General features: G+C 41.3%; 1 protein-coding gene across 2 annotated transcripts in view; it reads left to right on the top strand.

The window, feature by feature from the left end:
• Nucleotides 1–19,823, top strand: part of LOC135468131 (kinesin-like protein KIF21A) — a 77,873-nt gene extending 58,050 nt beyond the window's left edge. For both annotated transcript variants that reach the window (XM_064746209.1, XM_064746208.1), the window contains exons 30-37: nucleotides 4,020–4,148; nucleotides 5,563–5,705; nucleotides 6,032–6,215; nucleotides 11,808–11,969; nucleotides 12,410–12,527; nucleotides 13,097–13,267; nucleotides 14,412–14,611; nucleotides 16,036–19,823. In XM_064746209.1, the coding sequence (XP_064602279.1) occupies nucleotides 4,020–4,148; nucleotides 5,563–5,705; nucleotides 6,032–6,215; nucleotides 11,808–11,969; nucleotides 12,410–12,527; nucleotides 13,097–13,267; nucleotides 14,412–14,611; nucleotides 16,036–16,126 (1,198 nt within the window). In that variant the 3' untranslated portion in view covers nucleotides 16,127–19,823. The remainder of the gene's footprint in view (nucleotides 1–4,019; nucleotides 4,149–5,562; nucleotides 5,706–6,031; nucleotides 6,216–11,807; nucleotides 11,970–12,409; nucleotides 12,528–13,096; nucleotides 13,268–14,411; nucleotides 14,612–16,035) is intronic.
• Nucleotides 19,824–21,113: the final 1,290 nt, after the last annotated feature.

The following is a 21,113-nucleotide window of genomic DNA, read 5'->3' as shown; positions in this document are numbered from 1 at the left end:
CACGTCCCAGTGACCTAGGAGCCTCTCACCAGTGCGGCCGCTGTGAGTTCAAGTCTAGTGCATGTTGGCTCAACCTCCCCCCCCCCCGCCCCCCGCCCACGAATATACACACACATACACTACACAAATCGGTCATACAGGAGAAGTTCTGCCAGAAACCTGCGGTTGGTCATGGGTTTACTTCCACCATAATGCTGGCCGCAGTTATATAAGTGAAATATGCTTGAGTAGGGTGAAAAACATCAATCAAATCAAATAAATAACCTATATACATTTCAGGTTATGGGAATCTGGTTGTTTAATAATTTGTTCAATTCTCTGTCCTTTTCAGTCAGTACAAACCAGTCAAGAGTTGTCCTACAATTTCACTGAATAAAAGTGGTGGAACTCTGCCAAGATTATTTAAGCATCATTTCAGTAGCTTCTCTTTGGCCCCATGGGCAGGTGCATGTATGTGTCATTTAAGTAGTCCTGTTTGTCTAAAGGATAGATACATGAAATGGTTTGGTTTTATGTTTATGTGCAGATTATCATGTGTAATAACATATAACAGTACAAACAAAGTTTTCAACTTTCACTTTGGGGGGTAAAAATAGCTTCAAAGTACAGTTTTCTCAAGACCCCAGTGGTCAGTCCAGAAATTAAATGGCTTGCAGCGGTGACGTCAACAATGATCCCTGTTTGAAAAGAACTGTTGTGGACTGACCGAAAGGGTCTGGCTGAATTGGGGATGGGGGTACAGACTAAATGGGGGCGGAACAGACCGAATGGGGGTGCGGGGCTAAGCTGGTCCGAAGGGAGGCATGTAGTATCTGTTTACATATCACCTTGCCAACACTGGAGCGACTCTGTTCACCGGGCTCAGGGCACTTTGGCTGTGTTCACCGAGTTCTGAGCAAGATCAATGATGACATAATTTCTGGAAAAATCTGACCGTTAACGGAAAAGGTGCAGAATACAGAGGGGTAATTAACGGGTATAAAAATACACCCAAAGACATTTTTTTAACAAAAAAAATTTTTTTTTCATTTTGACATAGAAACATAATTTTTTTTTTTAGTTCCTTTTCATGTATTTTTTAAGCTGTTCACGGATCCAGTCAGTTAAACCTGAACAACAGGATATAATTTGGTTTTTTATAGATATCATTGCTAGCATAGTGATATTTTCATAGTTGTCACATCATTTTAGGCCATCATAACTTTGTCATCACAAGATTAAGGGAATAGAGAGACTTGTCATAAGAAGGAATGTGATGATCGCAGTGAGCTTTATGGCACTGCTCTAGTATATGACCACTACCAATGGTTATGTGATTGTCGAGAGTTCTTGAATGTAACATTGGATAAATGCCAAGCTCTAGAGGTTAAGCCATGGTGTTACCTGTGATTATCTTGTGTTAAAGGGATTTATAAGATTTAGTAGTAAGATAGGAACAAAGCTTATCATTGTAGTATGTGTCAGCTCTTTTCACTAGAATACAGAATTCTAGTATACACTAGAATATACAGATATCCTGTGGCAAGGATTTCCTCCAACCCTACTCATGATAGCCTCTTCTTTTGTTACCTATTTTAGATGGAGAAATTGACATGAATCTCTAGGTAGTAGGGAAATATTGATATTGAATTCTTAATTATTAGATTATCCTATGGTGAGTTATTAATTGAACTGCTTTTTTAGTCTAAGCATGTTTAAAGTTGATCTTTGTGACTTCATTATGATTAAACTTATAATGATTATGAAAAAAAACATGGAGAAACCAGTGAGTACATGTACGTGTGAGGATTTGTCTGTACCTGCATAAATGTCATTATAATCAGGTTATCTGTAAAGATGGATGTGTATTTACATAACACTCTGTGTAAGAAATAGTGGCAATTATTTGGTGAAACTTGAGCAAGACCCATGTGGATACAGGTTAAGATAAGATACTAATGACTCTCAGTGAGTCACATGTAAAATCACGAGTTGTTAGTAAAGACACATTGCACTGTTATTAAAAGCTTTTATCTTCAAGATGTACACTTCAAAATGTAAACACTTGTATTTTATCCTGAAAAAAAAAAATTAAAGCTCTTTTGGCTTGAATAAAAAGTAAATTGAAGAAAAATAAAAGTATAAAGCAATAAAATCATTAAAAAAACATATGATATTTGCCTTGCCTGAGTGTAGAAGTTCTGCTGAGTAAGGGTTGAACCTCTTCTTCCAGACCTGTGTGCTGGGTGAAGTCGGGTAAGTAAGGCGTTGTCAGACACGCTGGTAGAGAGGGTAGGGACTGGGGGGTGGGGCAGTGTACATGGTATTCAAACACCACTGTCTTCCCCGGGTCTGGCTTATTCCACATCGTCATCCTTTCTGCTACTTAAGATCTTAAAGAAGCTAACTCCTGTACATATACACTGGAAATATCAGCTCTGGGTTATTGACGGCATATCTTTAGTGCTCCTCAGCCGTGAACTGTTAAGAGTGACAACAGACTTTCTTGATAACTTTCTTCTGTCTGATCCCCTCTACATGCATAATTCCAATTTGACTGGTTACAGCCGTGAAATAAACGTTAGACATGCTGTGGTGACAATCTGTAATCCATCACAGCTGTTTTCAGTCTGCCAAAAGTTTTGGTCTCATCATGCACTTTGAAAATTCAGATTTCTATCTGTTTTGTATTTATCTAAGCAGCAGAAAGTTGAATCAGTTGATACATGTGTAGGTAAATCCAGTTTCTAGCATCCAAGGCAGACTTTTGAATAACCAGATTTTCACAGCCAAAAATTCCCAATAGTGTTACTCCCATGTGTGACACACAGAAAAACAGTAGGAAGCAGTCCTAAGTAGAATTCTGTATTGCTGCAGACTGGGGACAGATAGCGGAGATAAAGGACTGTGGGTTGTTTCAGGCTTGAGTAGAGTGTGACATCCCATTAGCTATCCACACCTGCCTGGCACTGCCTCTGTGACTCACAGCACTGAACTCACCTGGCGTGTGATCATAGTGTGTGCTTGTGTTACCTGTGCTCTGACTACCACCTCAGCTTCATCACGTACCTGGGGGGTAATCACACCTGCAGCATCTCACTTAGACATCCAGTCAGCAGGTGAAAATGTAACCCCACACCCTCCATGAGGCTTCCTAGGCTAAGTGTTACTGTTAATAACACTGTGCCCAGTAAAACAAGAATGGTTAATCAGACCAGCTTGTCTGAGGCTTTCCTTGAAATCCCACCTCTTATTGCAATCTTGCTTATTTGCTGTGTTAATGAATTTGTTTCTGTTGCGGCTATGCCAATATTGATAAAAAACGGTCTCACCTGTCAAACTTAGAGAAACAGGAAATGAGAAAAACCCACCAGTCCACTAGTCTTCTAACTTAATCTGTTCTGGCCAGGATGACTAAGGATATTGATTTCAGCGCTCTCTTGACAACTCTGGTGGGCCATCAAGATCCAAATGCTGTAAATCATGTTAAAAAGTTTAAGCAGATGAACTTTTCTGGCTTATTTTGGGCATATTTAATTGATATAAAAATAATCTGGATAATGGTAGCTTGCTTTTTTTGGTGAGATCTTTTGTTTTTTTTTGACAGATTGTTTCTGGTACATATTTGATCAACAGTCACTGATACCAGCAACTGAGCAAACTTATTTTCCAGTTACTGTAATTCTTTAACAATTTCGCATATGAAAGAGCAACTTTCAGTGCAATGTATGCACCTTTTTAATTTGAATTTGGAGATGAATTGGTTGGACAGTTTCAGGGTAACACAAGGTATAATTTTATCAGTCAGCACAGAATTATGCCTACAGAGTAGGCTTGAATAAACACCTTGCAAACATGCGAAAGGTTGAAGAATTATAATAGGAATACGGTACTACCGTTAGCAACAGTTCCATCCTGAATGTTATGGGTATTTGTCTGCTGTATGGTAGTTTGATTATGTGCACAGGTATATTAATGGCGATGAGCCTGATCTGCGTATGTTTGTACCTGTTGCCTGACCTGGTGATGACTGATTTCAGAGAGCTGCCCAATTCTCGAGATTCCACTCCTCCCACATCACCCATGGGTCTTCGCCGATCATTAAGTCGTGGCAACAATGTCTTCTCTAGGCTCACCAACTCTAATCCAAGCTCTCCCCACCCGAACAGGTAACATTGAACGTATTCCATTGGTTGATCAAAACAAAGAATTTTAAGAGATGCTAAAGGTCTGATTTTTTTGTTTTGTTTTGTAAAGCAGAGGCTTATCTAACTATATTTGTTCATCCATTCTTGTGTGACTTGTACATTGTCTGGAAATTTAACTTGACTGTAAATCTGACTGACAAGGCACACATTGCCAAGCAAAACCACACAGACTTTCTCAGATTTCTGAGGAGTTTTACGAGAATACAAAACAAAAGACCACGAACATGCTAGAGTGTGACAACAAAAGTATGTAACATTTTCAGATAAAATCTTTGTAAACTTTTTCAAATCCGTGCCTACATAACATGTTGCTGTTGTTGAACGTGTTAAAGACAGTGGCAGCTTACTAAGTTACATGCAAACAAATCCCAAGTGTAAGTGTGCATCAGTTGTAAAACATAATCTGCCTACAAGACTCTTTGCGGGAAGAATTTTTGTTGATGCAAAATATTATGACTTGAAACTATCATTATGTCTCATGGACTGCTAATATCCAACATGAGAGACTTTCTGTTGGCAAAAAGTTAAAATATTTTATGATATAGCAATTCAAAAAAAAAACATGACAAAGTATCTGTTTCCTTTGTTGTATTGTCATGCAGTGACATCATGTTTTCAGTAAAATTTAACACTGAAGAAATTAATGTGAAGTGAAAAGTCGAAATAGTGGTTGTGAATCCGTATATTTTGGAGATTTTTGTTCTTCACAAAAGTAGTATGGTTAATTATTTAGTAATGTTTATTTTGTTTATACCTTTATGGGGAAACCTCACTATCAACTTGGCTATGTCTAAGCAAAGACACAAGCAGATACTGGTGGTTAAATTGTTCATCATTTAATGTGCTTTTTTTGTCAGTTTGATGATAAGCCAAATGTCTAAAGGTCTGTTACTGGTTTAGTAGAATACAAACAGGTCCAGTAAAAATATATATCTACTAGCCCTGCTGTCAAGTAACTTTTGGGGAGAAAATGCTATAGTTGTCCAGTTCAAAATTCAACAGCAACCAAGTGGCTGTGATTTTCAGAAATGTACGTTCTGGTGTATCCTAAGTACATGTAAGACTAGACTCTTGTCTCCACTATACCTATGACATGTTTTGTATGATGTATGCTGACCAAAAGATAGCCATCACATTTTTCCTGCTACCTTACTATCCCTGTAAAATTTTTTGAGTTAGATTTCATACGAATAGTGTGTGATGTCAAGGTTGTGTTTTGGCTTCTCCCCATTTGATGCATTAATGGGCAACGTAATAAGTATTTTATCATCACATGAAACAAACATTTAGTAACTGGACGTTCAGGCATAAAGTGCATTCTGGTATTTTTCAGTTTTACCTTTATCCAAATTTCACCCCTTGTTTTTCTCCCCAGAGGGTCTATAACCCCCACAGGATCAGGGAAGAATTTGCCAGGACGATTATCTCCCTTAGTGTGCACTCACACAGCTGAGGGTCACACCAAAGCTGTTCTCTCTGTCTATGCTACAGAAGATATGCTCTTTTCAAGCAGTAAAGGTGGGATATTTTTATATCGATTCACAGCACATGAAGTGTTCTGCATTAAATGGAATCAGTGGGCAAATTCTATAATTTTTTGCTCATTTACACCTGAATGAATGTAATAAACACTGGGTCCACTTTCACAGAACTTTGTAACTCCGTGTTTCGTTCCTTTTTCTCATAATGGTGTCACCTCATGACACTGTGACCTAAAAAGCATCAAGAAAAAGTTATGAGACATAGGACTTATGAAGTTTCGTGAAAGTAGGCCTTGTTGACTGGTCAGTGGAAGGATACCTATGCGGGAGAATACTAAGATACTTATCTGTTGGAATTTTCAGACCGAACAGCTAAGGCATGGGATCTTCAAACCGGGAAAGAGCTCTTATCATTTCCTGGTCATCCTAATAATGTGGTGAAGGTGAAATACAGCGAGGGGACACAACTGGCCTTCACTGTCTCTCTGAACTGCATCAATGTGTGGGACACCAGGGAAAAGCCCGTCAAGTGTGTCAAGAATCTCAAGTGAGTAGGACCATGCTAAATCAGAGATATTTGTGGCTACATAGCTCTGTGTGAGATATTGTAATTAATATGTACATGTAGGCCTATCTGTTTTTGCCTGCTTGAAAATATGGTTCTTTATTGCCAAAAAATATTTATATTTACATTTTGTCTTCACTTTCTGAGTATCACCCACTACCCTGGCCAGGTGTGTCGGCAGTCACTACCCTGGCCAGGTGTGATGGCAGTCAATACCATGACCAGGTCTGATGGCAGTCACTACCCTGACCAGGTCTGATGGCAGTCACTACCCTGGCCAGGTGTGTCGGCAGTCACTACCCTGGCCAGGTTTGATGGCAGTCAATACCATGACCAGGTCTGATGGCAGTCACTACCCTGACCAGGTCTGATGGCAGTCACTACCCTGGCCAGGTGTGTCGGCAGTCACTACCCTGGCCAGGTCTGATGGCAGTCAATACCATGACCAGGTCTGATGGCAGTCACTAACCTGACCAGGCATGGTGGCAGTCACTACCCTGACCAGGTGTGATAACAGTCCCTACCCTGACCAGGTGTGGTGGCAGTCACTACCCTGACCAGGTGTGATAACAGTCACTACCCTGACCAGGTGTGGTGGCAGTCACTACCCTGACCAGATGTGTTGGCAGTCATTACCCTGACCAGGTGTGATGACAGTCATTACCCTGACCAGGTGTGATGGCAGTCACTACCCTGACCAGGTCTGATGGCACTGACTACCCTGACCAGGTGTGTCGGCAGTCATTACCTGGACGAGGTGTGATGACAGTCAATACCATGACCAGGTCTGATGGCAGTCACTACCCTGACCAGGTCTGATGGCACTGACTACCCTGACCAGGTGTGTCGGCAGTCATTACCCTGACCAGGTGTGATGACAGTCATTACCCTGACCATGTGTGATAACAGTCACTACCCTGACTAGGTGTGATAACAGTCACTACCCTGATCGGGTGTGGTGGCACTCGCTACCCTGACCAGGTGTGGTGGCAGTCATTACCCTGACCAGGTGTGGTAACAGTCACTACCCTGACCAAGTGTGGTGGCAGTCACTACCTGGACCAGGTGTGGTGACACTCACTACCCTGACCAGGTGTGTCTGCAGTCATCACCCAGACCAGGTGTGATGACAGTCAATACCGTGACCAGGTCTGATGGCAGTCACTACCCTGACCAGGTCTGATGGCAGTCACTACCCTGACCAGGTGTGTCGGCAGTCATTACCCGGACCAGTTGTGATGACAATCAATACCATGACCAGGTCTGATGGCAGTCACTAACCTGACCAGGTGTGGTTGCACTCACTACCCTGGCCAGGTGTGGTGGCAATCACTACCCTGACCAGGTGTGTTGGCAGTCATTACCCGGACCAGGTCTGATGGCAGTCAGTACCCTGACCAGGTGTGATGACAGTCGCTACCCTGACCAGTTGTGATGACAGTCGCTACCCTGACCAGGTGTGATGACAGTCGCTACCCTGACCAGGTGTGATGACGCTCACTACCCTGACCAGGTGTGATGACGCTCACTACCCTGACCAGGTGTGATAACAGACACTACCCTGACTAAATGTGGTTGCAGTCACTGCCCTGACCATGTATGATGACAGTTGCTACCCTGACCAGGTTTGGTTGCAGTCACTACCCTGACCAGGTGTTGTTGCAGTCACTACCCTGACCAGGTGTGGTGGCAGTCACTACCCTGACCAGGTGTGGTTGCAGTCACTACCCTGACCAGGTGTTGTTGCAGTCACTACCCTGACCAGGTGTGATAACAGTCACTACCCTGACCAGGTGTTGTTGCAGTCACTACCCTGACCAGGTGTGATAACAGTCACTACCCTGACCAGGTGTGATAACAGTCACTACCCTGGCCAGGTGTGGTGGCAGTCACTACCCTGACCAGGTGTGATAACAGTCACTACCCTGACCAGGTGTGGTTGCAGTCACTACCCTGACCAGGTGTGGTTGCAGTCACTACCCTGACCAGGTGTGATAACAGTCACTACCCTGACCAGGTGTTGTTGCAGTCACTACCCTGACCAGGTGTGATAACAGTCACTACCTTGACCAGGTGTGGTGACAGTCACTACCCTGACCAGATGTTGTTGCAGTCACTACCCTGACCAGGTGTGATGACGCTCACTACCCTGACCAGGTGTGATAACAGACGTTACCCTGACTAGATGTGGTTGCAGTCACTACCCTGACCATGTATGATGACAGTTGCTACCCTGACCAGGTTTGGTTGCAGTCACTACCCTGACCAGATGTTGTTGCAGTCACTACCCTGACCAGGTGTGGTGGCAGTCACTACCCTGACCAGGTGTGGTTGCAGTCACTACCCTGACCAGGTGTTGTTGCAGTCACTACCCTGACCAGGTGTGATAACAGTCACTACCCTGACCAGGTGTTGTTGCAGTCACTACCCTGACCAGGTGTGATAACAGTCACTACCCTGACCAGGTGTGATAACAGTCACTACCCTGGCCAGGTGTGGTGGCAGTCACTACCCTGACCAGGTGTGATAACAGTCACTACCCTGACCAGGTGTGGTTGCAGTCACTACCCTGACCAGGTGTGGTTGCAGTCACTACCCTGACCAGGTGTGATAACAGTCACTACCCTGACCAGGTGTTGTTGCAGTCACTACCCTGACCAGGTGTGATAACAGTCACTACCTTGACCAGGTGTGGTGACAGTCACTACCCTGACCAGATGTTGTTGCAGTCACTACCCTGACCAGGTGTGATGACGCTCACTACCCTGACCAGGTGTGATAACAGACGTTACCCTGACTAGATGTGGTTGCAGTCACTACCCTGACCATGTATGATGACAGTTGCTACCCTGACCAGGTTTGGTTGCAGTCACTACCCTGACCAGATGTTGTTGCAGTCACTACCCTGACCAGGTGTGGTGGCAGTCACTACCCTGACCAGGTGTGGTGGCAGTCACTACCCTGACCAGGTGTGGTGGCAGTCACTACCCTGACCAGGTGTGGTTGCGGTCACTACCCTGACCAGGTGTGATAACAGTCACTACCCTGGCCAGGTGTGATGGCAGTCATTACCCTGACCAGGTGTCACTTAAAGAGCATCCCCATATATCCTTCATGTTTTCTTCACTTTTCGCAAATGGAAATCCTGAATACAAAAATGAATGGTGTCATTCGTTTTAGCCTCAAGAAAAACGAACCAAAACTAATAATTTGAAATGGCTCATTCGCGATTTCTTCAAAAGTAGTCCATGTGAGCTAAAACAACACTGACAAACAGACAGCAGGAGAGAGCTTATAACAGCGGTGAGTGTGGAGGAGAGGAAGGGGTTCAGGGGAGGCGGTATCAGGTGTATTAGGCTTGATCCACGCTGATTACTGCAACAACAACAACAGCAGCATGTAGGCCAACATGTACATTGACAGTTTTCTGAGGAACAGAAGGAAGATTGAATAAGGCTGGGTGTTGTGTTATCTTGATAAACATGATCACTACACAGACGTATAAGATATGCACGGACAGGTGTTAAAAAGAGTCCCATGGGTCACACATGCCAGCCCGGTTGCCATAAAGTTTAGGCTTGTTCATTTTACTGGACCGGATCAAAGTGTTTGGCATACAAAATCTTGATAAAGGACACACTACCAGAGACTCCGATAACGAGTGTATTTAGGTACTTAGCATAGAAAAAAACGGGGCCGTGGTCGATATGTTCATTCATGACAAATAAAATTAGGCCTACAAGTAACCCTGAGTCTAAATCTACTTGCTACCGCTGTATTTGGGTTTGCACACAACTTGTACATTGCATCTTTTACGTAGTCAAATTTCACGTTTGGAAATCGAATGTAAATATAAACCACTAGCTATGAAGGGCAGTGTGAAGTATTAAATAAAATCATATGGTAGCACCTAAGTGGGGAGTATACATTGTATGTGAGCACAGTTCATCGGGACATGTGGGTTTAAACTTGCTGAACAAAGTTAAGAGCTATCTGCACATATGTCCCTCTTGATATATCTTTGCAAACAATTAATAAAACACATAGTTATGTTCACTCCGACGTTTGCAGCTCTTAACCTTGAAATGAAAATGAAAACATTTGACTGGTATCACAAAACAAAAAGTCCCCGGGGCTCGGTCAGTTTGCTTCTACCATAATGCTGGCCACTGTCGTAAAAGTGAAATATTCCTAAATATGGCATAAAACACCAAGCAAACTGTACACAGGTTACAATACTGGGACTTTGTGAGAAATCTTTATTCCAGTCCAGCCCATTCGTCTGCTCACATGACCTTTTGTCATATTGACTTTCTTCTTATTGGCATATACTTGGCTGAAATGGAGACCAAAGCACCTGAGCTCCACTGCACAGAATTTTAACGCCTGCAGAGACTGTCACAGATTATGATACAGAAATTTACACACAGTTTCTTCGGACCAACTTCCTCTTGGTTTCTGAAAACCTGTAAGGTCCATAGATGCCCCACCCCACTCCCCTCCTCTCCCCTCACCCTGCCGCCTCCTCTCCCAATGTTAAACCAAGCCACATGTGCGTGCTAGTCACATGGTGAGTTTATACGATGAAAACCTGCATGTGGTTTGTCAGGTCAGGTCAGCATGCTAAAACTTCAGACACACCAAGGCATAGCCTAATGACTGTAAATATATTTCATCAAGTCATAATTCAGGTAATTAGGGATATACCTTATTATAGAGATGAGAACATATATTATAAATAACCCCAGGGGAACACAAAACATTGCTAGAAAATTCAAACCAGAGAATTACTTTTCTTAAACAAAACAAAAAAACAGCAAACAAACGATGGTTCAGCATAGTTAACACCAGATTATGTGCTCTAAAATGCCGTTAGCATAACGAGAATTCGTGTCTGCTTTTTTTCACCGCACTTGTGAAAAGCAGTGTTCATTGACGGCCAGCACACCTCGATAGATATTTATACCTGGCTAGGACGGCCACCACAAGTGCTACACTGTTCTTTGTGAATCTGAAACAAACGTACAGATACACAAAAAACGGCAACGTCCGTGAATCAGTTTGAGCATTTCATGTAGCATGCTACTGTCTTTGATCCTGCAAAAAAAGGTGCAGACAGAATATAAAACTTTATAAAATCCGTTCTTGTCAGTCATTATGTTGTTGTTGTTGCAATGAACACGTGTTAGTGGGAGCTCCCGTGGACTGCTTTCTCGCGCGCTGTCTTAAGATTAATATCCCGTTGTTAGTGGATTAGCAGGTAGATCAGTCTGTTTGCGTATTCATGCGCAAATGCTTCTGTATATCGTTTATCGTTTTTCCCTCACCCTTCTCACAGCACCAGGCTGTTTCAGATTATCATTTAAACGAATGGAAAAATGATTAGTGTAGATCTGATTCTGCTTTTTTGGTTTGTTTTTGGTTCGTTTTTCGTGAATGAACAGAAATGGATGTATGGGGATGCTCCTTTATTTGGTCACAGTTTAATTACCTGCAATCCTGAATACTTTCCTGTATACCTGATTCCATGTCTGTTAACCATAAATATATTTTGCGTCCGTCTGTTCTTGTCAGTTCGTCTGGGCTTACCTCTGACAGCTCTGTGACCCGATCTGGAGGTCGCCAGGTGGGCCTGCCAATGGGAGAACATCAGATCAATGATATCGCACTGAACTCTGATGGGACGACGCTGTATTCAGCCTCTGGGAACATGGTCAGGGTGTGGGACCTGAGGAAGTGAGTACCAACATGACTCTGCTTTACTGTCAAACAACATCAGCATGGAAAACATAACATTTACACTGCATTCATCATTAGCCATAGTACACAAACTGACCTCAGTTTATTGTTTTCAAACCTGTTTTGCCAAGCTAACGCAGTCTTTGGTAAAGAGCACTGTCCATAGTGATCAATGTCTGTAGGACCTGTTGTCATGCATGTTAACACAGGCATGTATCCTGGACTCAAGTAAGTCCTACATTTGTGTGTTTCAGTGAGGTTTCATCAGTAAATCTAACTCTTTTCCTCCTATTCATTTTACTAACAGTTATATTTGGCCATGTGTCAACGTAGTCTTCCAGTACTATTCTCTACATTGTACATGTATGTGTGTTGTACCAGGTTGTATCATTGTTTCATCTGTGACTTTGAGCTGACCTTGGGAGTTTGATTTTCAGGTTCAGTGCTGTTGGTAAACTAAGTGGAGGTCATGCTGCACCAGTCATGGTCTTGGCCCTGGATGAATTGGACAGCAAGGACTTGTTAGTTACTGGTTCTAAAGATCACTACATCAAGGTATAGCTCTCATTTTATCAGACACATGTTTGTGAAGTTGGACAGTTTCTTTGACAGTCCAAGTCAGTGTTTATTTTTTTGTGTGTATTGAAAGATGCTTTTGTGTTAACTTCTGCTATTTTTTGTTTTAGTTAAAAAGTGTAATATTAAATGCTATCTAAAAACTATGGCAAACTTTCAAATGCATGGAGAGCCTGTTAGTGTATGTTGCTTGTTAATGGAAAATATATGGACAGACTGCCTGTGACAAAATTGTGAGGTCATGTTTAAAACAGATATGCTTGTACTCATTGCTTGGGCTAGGCAAAGTGTTTGTCCCATCCCAGTCTAAGTGTTTTGTGACTGGGTGGGGCATAATGTACATATTATTAAGGTTTAAACATTCAAACGTTGGGTCTACATGTAACATTATTTGAAAAGCAAAGAGATCGATCTTGATTTCAAGTTTTATGAATTCGTTAGCAGATTAGTGTTAAAAATATTAAAAATTCTGATTGCATGACTGTGCAGTGGTGTACACATATCATCGTATGTACAATCAAGTGATTCTTTGTCCATTGCTGGCTCAGATATTTGAGGTACCTGCTGAAGCGGCTGGTGTGTTCACCCCCAAGTATAACCTTGAACCCCCTCACTATGACGGCATCCAGTCTTTGGCCATCCAGGGCCACACACTATTCAGTGGCTCACGCGATACCTGCATCAAAAAGTGGGACCTGGGCACTCATCAACTCAAACAGGTAAGCTCTTCCTCTTGTCTGGCTCGATTGATCTTTCTAAATTTACAGTATTATGGCCTTTGTAGCTTTCGCTCAAAACAAGCTACCTTAGTTATGTCTCCCCCAGACCATATTGTGGGAATCATATTGTGTTTGTGCTGTCTAGTATCTGTTGTTCATTGTGTTCTTCACAGCACGGACAAGGGAGTAGGCCATGGCATAGACAAGGTAATAGGCCATGACATAGACAAGGGAATAGGCCACGACATAGGCAAGGGAGTAGGCTATGGCATAAACAAGGGATTAGGCCATTAGATAGACAAGGAAATAGGCCATGACATAGGCAAGGGAGTAGGCCATAACATAAACAAGGGAGTAGGCCATGACATAGGCAGAGGAGTAGACCATGGCATAGACAAGGCAAAGGAGTACACCATGCCATAGATAAGGGAGTAGGCCATGGCATAGGCAAGGGAGTAGGCCATGGCATAGGCAAGGGAGTAGGCCATGACGTAAGGAAGGGAATAGGCCATGACGTAAAGAAGGGAATAGGCCATGACGTAAAGAAGGGAATAGGCTATGACATAGGCAGAGGAGTAGACCATGGCATAGACAAGGCAAAGGAGTAGACCATGCCATAGACAAGGGAGTAGGCTATGACATAGGCAAGGGAATATGCCATGACATAAGCATGGGGATAGGCCATGACACAGACAAGGGACATAGGCATAGGCAAGGAAATATTCCATGACATAGGCAGGGGAGTAGGCCATGGCTTAGGCAGGGGAGTTGGCCATGACATAAGCAAGGGAGTAGGCCATGACATAGGCAAAGGAGTAGACCATGGCATAGACAAGGAAGTAGGCCATGACATAGGCAAGGGAGTAGGATATGACATAAGACAAAGGAGTAGGCCATTGTGGAGTAGTTAAGGCATTTGTCTTGCAGTCACAAGGACAAATGAGGTATGGGCTCAAGCCTTGCCTGTAACAGGGAATTTGTAGATACACCTGCCCTACATGGGGCCTTGGCGGCAGCAACCAGTCTGGCCTGAGAACATTACATGCACATTATGCTTAAGTCTGGTTATAAGAGAAGTATCAGATTTTTGTGAGTTGACTTGATCTGAACTAAGTGATAACCTGCAGTGTTTATTTCCTGTCAGTCTGTCAACGCGGCCCATAAGGACTGGATCTGTGCCCTGGCCTTGCTGCCCTCAGGGGACATACTGCTGAGTGGCTGTCGGACTGGCTACTTGAAGCTGTGGCAGGTGGACACCTGCAGTCCAGAGGGGGAGATCAAAGCCCACACCAGCCCCATCAATGCCATTGCCACCAATTCCACGTCCATCTTCACTGCATCAAAGTAAGTAGCCCATGCTTCTGTGTACATTGATCAGTGATCTCTGAGAGAAATTCACAACTAGAACTTCAGTATATGACAAAGGTTTGATACCCAGTGTTTGATATCTTGTGCATTTTGACTTAATTTGAAACTGTAGAACACTGTCCTCCTTGACCATTGGGGTCACAGGATTGAGTCCAGACCCCAGTGGCTCAGTCTGGGTTAGAAGTCCAAGGGGTTTTTGGTTTACCTGGGAACGACAGTTCATTCCTCCAATGAACTAACCACTCTGGCCTCTAACCGCTCTGCAGTCATCAGTGATATAATCTTGACCATGGCTTAAAACACCAGTCAAATACATGTATTTAGCAAAGATGACCATAGTTCTAAGTTTGCTAAGAAAAACAGACCTGTGCTCATTGTTACATTTGCGACCTTTCTGTCTTGTATTTCAAGTTGATACATGTACTTATCTGTTTCCTTTTCTCTTCCTTGCACTTGTCCTATATTTCACAGTTGCATGCATCTGTTTCCTTTTCTCCTCCTTGCACTTGTCCTGTATTGCACAGTTGCATGCATCTGTTTCCTTTTCTCTTCCTTGCACTTGTCCTGTATTGCACAGTTGCATGCATCTGTTTCCTTTTCTCTTCCTTGCACTTGTCGTATTTTACACGGTTGCATGCATCTGTTTCCTTTTCTCTTCCTTGCACTTGTCCTATATTGCACAGTTGCATGCATCTGTTTCCTTTTCTCTTCCTTGCACTTGTCCTATATTGCACAGTTGCATGCATCTGTTTCCTTTTCTCTTCCTTGCACTTGTCCTATATTGCACAGTTGCATGCATCTGTTTCCTTTTCTCTTCCTTGCACTTGTCCTGTATTGCACAGTTGCATGCATCTGTTTCCTTTTCTCTTCCTTGCACTTGTCCTGTATTGCACGGTTGCATGCATCTGTTTCCTTTTCTCTTCCTTGCACTTGTCCTATATTGCACAGTTGCATGCATCTGTTTCCTTTTCTCTTCCTTGCACTTGCCCTATATTGCACAGTTGCATGCATCTGTTTCCTTTTCTCTTCCTTGCACTTGTCCTATATTGCACAGTTGCATGCATCTGTTTCCTTTTCTCTTCCTTGCACTTGTCCTATATTGCACAGTTGCATGCATCTGTTTCCTTTTCTCTTCCTTGCACTTGTCCTATATTGCACAGTTGCATGCATCTGTTTCCTTTTCTCTTCCTTGCACTTGTCCTATATTGCACAGTTGCATGCATCTGTTTCCTTTTCTCTTCCTTGCACTTGTCCTATATTGCACAGTTGCATGCATCTGTTTTCTTTTCTCTTCCTTGCACTTGTCCTGTATTGCACGGTTGCAGCCATGTTTTTCCTTGACCATGTCTAATTATAGGTAATATATATATATATATATTTTTTTTTTTTTTTTCCCACAGTGACAATACTGTGGCCATCTGGAAGCAGAAGTCCAGCCTTGACCCTTCGGACAGCTCGGATGTGACAGATGACCGCAGCAGTGAATCATGATGGTGGCTGACATGGCAGACCTTTGTGGGATTCATCTTCCTCAGTGCTCTGCTTATCCATGACATTTTGCTGGAGGTTTTTCTGCATTAGAAGCTAGTGCTCTGTAATTGTCTGTCTGCCAGAGTATAATATGTCACATACGTATACACATACACATACACAATGTTAAGCTGGTTCCTCTGCTGCCTTCAGCTTTTCAAGGTAAAGGAATCCCAGGCTTCAGAAAGTGCTAAAGTTCACAGTCAGGTCATGACGCCTGGGAAATTCTACATTAGTGCTGAGCACATTTAAATAAGTTTACATAAGCACTGTTAACACTGTTCTTTACAGATAAGCCATGTAAAAGTCATTTTTTACCTCAGTAGTCATGTAAGCTATCTACCTCAGTGAAGTGAAATCTCTTGCAGAAGAGTCATCAGTTTTTGTTGTTACTGCTGGTATTTAAAGACAATGAATGAAAGTGAGGAGTGTGTCAGTGTGTAACTCTCTTCAAACAGCTGTGTGTTGAGAGGGTGAACAATCCCAAGTACTAGGTCTTTACAGCAGTGTTGCTTGTTCTAGCTTGTAGTTTGCCAGGAAGCGGTTACCAGTTATGCTAGTCCACTGTTGACAGTTGTCTTTGAGAAGTGCTTTGTATCATCTTTGTGCCATGTTAATTGAATCGCTTAAACAAAAAAAAATTAAATAAATAAATAATAATAATCTGCGACTGCAACTTTTTTTAACCACTGTTCATAGATCTCAGAGCCACATTGGAAACAACAAGTTGGAATTTTTTACCTTTCTTGCCATTCCATTGTACAGAACACATTCCGGCCCAATATTTTAATGATTTCCTGGTTTGATAAGGAAAATTATTACCTGCATATTTAAGCCATTTCTTTTTTGCAAATTTTTAATGATTTATAACATTCCAAAACACTTAATTTGACAGAGTTTTTCACAGGGATACACTTTGTTTAAACATTTGTTGGAAAATAAATAGGTTTGGGTATTTTAAATGTACATTAATTTTTGAAGCTGTGCTACATACATCCGGATTGTAAATAATCCACAGCCAACCTAACATGTACATGAATTAACTCCTTGCTGAGAACACAAGAAACATGATTGGTGGGGAACATCTGTATTTTCACACAGGTTGGGTGACAAGGTTGATTCTTCTGTTCTCAGCTGTATTTTTCAGAATTACAGTACACCTTTATCTTAAAAGCAAACAATTGTTGCTCATTGGAGGTGGCCATAGAAATATTTGTTGGCTGGTCTAGATTAAAATGCAAAAAAAAACAACATTTTTTATAGCTCCTAAAATTCAGTGTACACTGAGACAGTCTCACAATTGGTTGATTAATAAAGAAGACTCTAGTTTTATGAGTAGTCTGTAGTCAGACATTTAACACAACATTACACAGAGTACACGTGTATTAAATCATCATGAAGGCTGATCATTCAATGTCCATTCAGACATATGCATACAGGTGGCTTTTTGTATGTTGTACACTTCAGTGGTTGGAAGCCCTTGATCTATTTGGAGTACATGTATATAAACTACTTGAATTAAAAGATTACAAATTCTTGTGCCAGGCAGATTTTTTGTTTGTGCACACTGTTATACGTAAGTCCCCATACAACTCTGCACTGCTTTCATTAATATTTTGTTACATATATGTCTAAGGGTGGACTTGAACCTCTGTTGTGCTTCTAATTGAAATGTTATGGTCAAAGTTTTTTGTCTTTCGGATGTTTTGACCATTTGTTGGTACGGATAATGCAGGTAGAATTTGCATATTTTGTGCTGTACTTGGAGAACCAGGACATTCGTGTAACTCCAAGGTGTTACCTGCAGAACTACTTTGCACCAGAAAACAACCGCTTGTTAATTACTTTTTGGTGTTACTGTTGATACTTAGAACACTGTTTTATTGTAATTGTTAAAACTGTTATTTGTTATATACAGACACTGTCTCATCTGCGTTTGGCTGGGTAGTTACTGCCCTGATTGTCATTATCAGATGTCATAGGTCAACTTGTGATATATGCCATTGTCAAAATGTTGCATTTAAGTTACATTCAGGTGAAGTTTGCATACCTATTTTGTGAATTTGTGAAGTCAATTTTACCACATTCCAAGTATCCAAGACAGTGCAGATTGCATGCTAGCTGTTCAGTAATCCACTTGGTTGAGTGAATAGCAGATATACCCATGTCTTAACTGTTAATCTATTCATCTATGTCTTTGCCCACATTGATGTGCCTCATAACAGAATGAAGAGTTTAAGACCAACAAAAGGCCAGAAATCTTGTTGAAAGTGTAATGGTTATATTTAATCCTTCATTGCGAAGTGCACAAGAATATGGCTATGAGTTACTAATTGAAACTTGTTCTATAGTCTATCACTGTTGTTCTAATTTGATTATTTGCGACACACCTGTACCTGGGAAATCACCTGTACTGTGCCTTGTACATACATGTAACTGTGACCTGTTTTTCCCTCACATAATAAGCTGTGATTGCTTTACCAAAGCTGGTGTTGCTAACTTAACAGTGGCTACAGCTTAAGTGTTACACAACTCTCCTGCACAATTGTCTGCTTTATTTTAAAACCAGGCTTGTTATGTGGGATGCTCTAGCTTAACAACATGGTAGGATCAATTCTGCAAATTTTAACATCTGGTGATATAGAATATAGATTAATTAAGCAAAATTAGACAGAGCGTCTGAATTTGGTTTTTGCGTGGGTTTGAGTTCTCTCTGTTGCAAAAATAATGATACTGTCTGTATATTGTTAAAAGATATGCAAGCAACCCTATCTTGCCCTAAAGCGGTGACATTTTGCAGTGTGACTCAGAGGTAGCTCAGACTACATATTGGAAGTTTTGTAAATCAAGACACAACTAATAAAAGGAAACAAAGAATAAAGAAAAAAAAAGAGGAGATCATTGAATCTGAATGATATGTACTAACATGTCTGACACTGGGTGTACTTATACCATGCTGGGGAATTTCTTAAATCTTAACTTATTATTGGGGGTATTTGTCATGCCAGTGTCATTTGTGCAGCTCGCTGATACATGTGCAGAGGTCAGGAAGCTACTCTTGTGTACAGTTTGTCTGTAAACTGCTGTATGTAAGCTCTTGTATTTATTTGTGACCCAACAGATTGAAGCCTAATACATTACTCCTTGTATGATATACCTTATATCAGCGTTAAACCAGATACAAAACAGATACAAAAATAAAACAAAAACATATATACATGGATATCCGTATCATGTAATATTCTTTGATACATGCATAGAAAAAGAAACATTTTAAGCCATATCATACAAATTTGTACATTTGTTTTAGATCTGTATGCATCATACACCTAGGGTTACTTGCGCACATATTGGGGTAAATGTAAAGTACATTTAAATGGAAAATCAATCCCAAATTTTAAAGCATTCCTTCACTTTCATGTAATTTAGAGAGTTTGAATTGCCAGTTTCTTTCTGTTTTCAGTATGCTGACATAATCTATTTATGCTGTCAGAGTGCGTGTTATTTTATGGCTGACAACCCAGCATTCCTTCATTATTTCATCTGCTATCACTTGATGAAGTATTTGTGCTTCATCTGACTGGTAAACATGCTCATGGCAATTGTTCATGTGTCCTCTACAGGTTATCTGCTGGTAAAGAATAAAACTATTTTTATTACCTGTCCTATGTGTTTCTATGTTTTTTGTAACGTTGACCTTCTATACTTGATTTCTCACCCGAGGATATTTGATATTTATGGTGTTTTTTCTGGTCCTCGAAAAGAGTTCAAATCCGGCTTGTGTAATGCTCTTAATTGTTTCTGTACCTGTAAATGAGAAAGTCTTGACCAGATGACCCTGATCTGTGTACAGTGGTTTGAGAATCAAGGTGCATGTAGCAGTATGTGTGTTGATCTTGTGGAGTCCTCACTCTATCAATCTTGCATCATCATCACGCTGATAGAGTAATCATTTATTGGCCATATTGGAGCAATGTTACCAGGGTAACATTAACCAGTAAGCATGCATGTATTGTAGCTTTCCTCCAGCATGGCCACTTAAAATATTAAGTTATTTAACCCTTTATTACATTGTTAAAGACCTAAGGCTTAAAGCAGGCATCAGCAATATATGTTATCTATTTTTCCATGTCAAAATTCCATTGAATAGACCAAAATACTGAGTGGTGTTAGAAACTGAGAAAAAATTACATTCTGAAATTAGATACATGCATTAGTGGTTTAGTTTGTTTTGAGCTAATGGTCGTGATCTCTGTTTAGCACTGCGTTCAACTGTACCATCTTGAAAGTCATTGGAACATTAACATTAAACTGGATTTCTCTCAACACATAACTGATAATAAAATTAAACACCAAAAAAACAAAACTAAACAGACTTTATATCACAATGTAAGTGCTTGTCTGGCATGTTTTGTGCCCTGAATTGTCATAACTGTGGTTTGTGTACTGGTAGGTGTTTCTTCACTGCTGACAGTATTCAGGCTTACTGATCCCTTATGTGTACCAACTGAGTGGTCAATGGGTATTGTTGGCTATGATTGATGTGGACCACTTTATTGGGACCGTCTTAATACCATTGGATTTTGTTTACATCTCACTATGGCAATCAGGCAATTCTTCTTTGTTAGCTCTCAATGCAGGCAATAGTTAGATCTCCAGACTGGTGGTGGGGAGTCGCATAACCTGTACTTATGCTTACCATAATTATCCTAAACATTTTCCAGGTTTTTTTTTTTTTTTGTTCATTTGTGTCAGGTACAGATATCTGAAATTCCCCTCAGAATACATTTCAAGTCAAGTAAAAGTAAGTCAGTACGTTACACTGAGGACAAAGTGGGAAGTCTTTGTCAGGAAATTACAAGTTATTGCAATTTTATCAAATTCAGAAATCACTGAAAGGTGGTAACTTGTCTTAATATCAAGAATAAAGTGTTTAGCGATTTGGCAT

The sequence above is a fragment of the Liolophura sinensis genome, chromosome 6 (assembly GCF_032854445.1).
Source record: "Liolophura sinensis isolate JHLJ2023 chromosome 6, CUHK_Ljap_v2, whole genome shotgun sequence".
Lineage (NCBI taxonomy): Eukaryota > Metazoa > Mollusca > Polyplacophora > Chitonida > Chitonidae > Liolophura > Liolophura sinensis.
This window is presented reverse-complemented; position numbering and strand designations above follow the sequence as displayed.